Source organism: Miscanthus floridulus, chromosome 5 (genome assembly GCF_019320115.1).
Source record: "Miscanthus floridulus cultivar M001 chromosome 5, ASM1932011v1, whole genome shotgun sequence".
NCBI classification, from domain to species: Eukaryota; Viridiplantae; Streptophyta; class Magnoliopsida; order Poales; family Poaceae; genus Miscanthus; species Miscanthus floridulus.
This window is the reverse complement of record NC_089584.1, coordinates 132075939-132078731: the sequence shown is the minus strand read 5'-3', so window position 1 is coordinate 132078731 and position 2793 is coordinate 132075939. Positions and strand designations below refer to the sequence as shown.

Genomic DNA, 2793 nt, shown 5'->3' with positions numbered 1-2793 from the left:
ATCATCTCGCAACCGCGAGGATGGCCGGCCTTCCCTACAATGTGACGATGACGCTGGGGTACCAGCCGGGCACCGGCATACCGGAGTGGCTCAACAAGGGCGACAACGCGTGGCAGATGGTGTCGGCCACGCTGGTGGGCCTGCAGAGCGTGCCGGGGCTGGTCATCCTCTACGGCAGCATCGTCAAGAAGAAGTGGGCCGTCAACTCGGCGTTCATGGCGCTCTACGCGTTCGCCGCCGTCTGGCTGTGCTGGGTCATCTGGGGCTACCAGATGTCCTTCGGCCAGAAGCTGGTCCCGTTCTGGGGCAAGGCCGGCCACTCACTCAACCAGGGCTTACTCCTCAGCCAGGCCGGCCTCCCGGCGACCACGCACTACTTCCACAACAGCGACGTCGTCGAGTCAGTCGAGATCACGCCCTCCTACCCCATGGCGTCCATGGTCTACTTCCAGTGCGTCTTCGCCGCCATCACACTCATCCTCCTCGCGGGCTCCCTGCTCGGCCGCATGAACTTCAAGGCGTGGATGCTCTTCGTCCCGCTCTGGCTCACCTTCTCCTACACCATCGGCGCCTTCTCCATCTGGGGCGGAGGCTTCCTCTTCCACTGGGGCGTCATCGACTACTCCGGCGGCTACGTCATCCACCTCTCCTCGGGCGTCGCGGGCTTCACCGCCGCCTACTGGGTCGGGCCCAGGCTCACCAAGGACAGGGAGAGGTTCCCGCCAAACAACGTCCTGCTCATGCTCACCGGTGCCGGCATCCTGTGGATGGGATGGGCCGGCTTCAACGGCGGTGACCCCTACTCCGCCAACGTCGACTCCTCCATCGCCGTGCTCAACACCAACATCTGCGCCGCCACCAGCCTCCTCGTCTGGACCTGCCTCGACGTCATCTTCTTCAAGAAGCCCTCCGTCATCGGCGCCGTCCAGGGCATGATCACCGGCCTCGTCTGCATCACTCCCGGCGCAGGTATATACACGACTCTGTCCACAATCACTACTCTACTACTGCCTGATGATGATTATTGAATACTCCTACCCAAACATTTGTCATTAGCTGTGGTTCATATAGTTGTAGTATATAATATGTTATTATTACACGGCAGATACGTTAATTACAAGTTTACAACGGGCATATATGGCACGACGACATCTATTTCTCACACATACAGAATTAATACTGGTCCACTACTAGCTGGTTAAAATGTTATGTGACTTATAGTCGCCGAGATATATAGACTGGCTGACGTACGTTTGCCTGCCTGAAAACACTGGCACCGATCATTTTCTATCTTGTGAATCTGCACGACTGCACAGCTAAATCTACACTCTTTTGACCCATCTGTAAACGAACCAATGAATCCAGGATTCGGCGTCACGAGTTTATTCACTTTAGTAGTGCTGTAGTTTATCTAGAAGGCTACTTTGGCACGAGTGCTCTGTAGTGTTTCCCTCAACTGAGGAAGTTTGAAAAAAAAGGTGTGCTAAAAAAGCAGCTTGGATAAAACTGAGTTGAGGTCTGAGCCAAAGTTAGCAAGAAAGAACATCATTTTTTCCAAAGATTTTCTCAGTAGATGCTACCGTACGTCAGTGTTTGTATAGTACCATGCCGCCTTTAAAAGCCTGAATGTTTCTACTAGGAATCTAGAAGGAAACTAAAGCAGCAAAGCAGTTTCCTTCTTTCCAAAGGTACGAGGACTTCCTTGTACCCAGACTGGACCGATCACTACCTGTTACCACCATACCAATTATCTTGGAGGATCATTATCTTGTCACAGTGGATTGCATGTATGCGTGCTTCCATTGGTTCTTTGACAGTCTGACGAGCTAAGAACCTAGTAGTATTTTTGATGCAGGCATCGAATTAAGAGTTTAAGACTCACATGACGATCCCATGGACTTTCGATATTCAGCCACGCCCAGCACTAAAATCTGGAATCCAGAAGAAGAAAAATTAGCACAACTTTCTTGGTATATACTGTATGTAGTAACTAATATGCCGTCTCATGCCAAATCGTCGACGTATGTCTGCTGCAGGTCTGGTCCAGGGCTGGGCGGCGATCCTGATGGGCATGATTTCCGGCAGCATTCCGTGGTTCACGATGATGGTGGTGCACAAGCGCTCTCGCCTGCTCCAGCAAGTGGACGACACCCTTGCCGTGTTCCACACCCACGCCGTGGCCGGATTCCTCGGCGGCGCCACCACGGGGCTGTTCGCGCACCCGGACCTGTGCCCCATGTTCTTGCCGGTCACCAACTCCCGCGGCGCCTTCTACGGCAACGGCATGCAGCTCGTCAAGCAGGTGGTGGGCGCGCTCTTCATCATCTCCTGGAACGTGGTGGTGACCAGCCTGGTGTGCCTGGTGGTGCGGCTGGTGGTGCCGCTGCGCATGCCCGACGACGAGCTGGCCATCGGCGACGACGCCGTGCACGGCGAGGAGGCCTACGCGCTCTGGGGCGACGGCGAGAAGTACGACTCCACCAAGCACGGCTGGTACTCGGACATCGACACGCAGCACAACAAGGCGCCCAGCGGCGTCACGCAGAACGTCTGACGGGATTATTGCGATATCTGGACTGGAAGGAGATTATTTATGAATTTTAAATAAGCGATCAGGGGCTTGGTTTAAAAATGCTTGGTCATGTTAGACTGCTGGGGGTTCGACTGAACAATTGGTTGATTCGCCGGTCTGCGTGATAGATGCTACGGGCTGGGATGCAGTTTTTACGGTGATGGCGCTGGCGCGTGTGTGGGTAGAGTCGCTCGTTTTTTGTTCTGTTTGTTGCAGTTTGG

General features: G+C 54.3%; 1 protein-coding gene across 1 annotated transcript; it reads left to right on the top strand.

Annotated features, from left to right (window-relative positions):
• LOC136453647 (ammonium transporter 3 member 1-like) lies at positions 1 to 2793 on the top strand. Its single transcript, XM_066454206.1, has 2 exons — positions 1 to 969; positions 2037 to 2793. Exons 1-2 carry the CDS (start codon positions 21 to 23, stop codon positions 2552 to 2554), a joined length of 1467 nt encoding a protein of 488 aa, XP_066310303.1. The 5' UTR covers positions 1 to 20; the 3' UTR covers positions 2555 to 2793.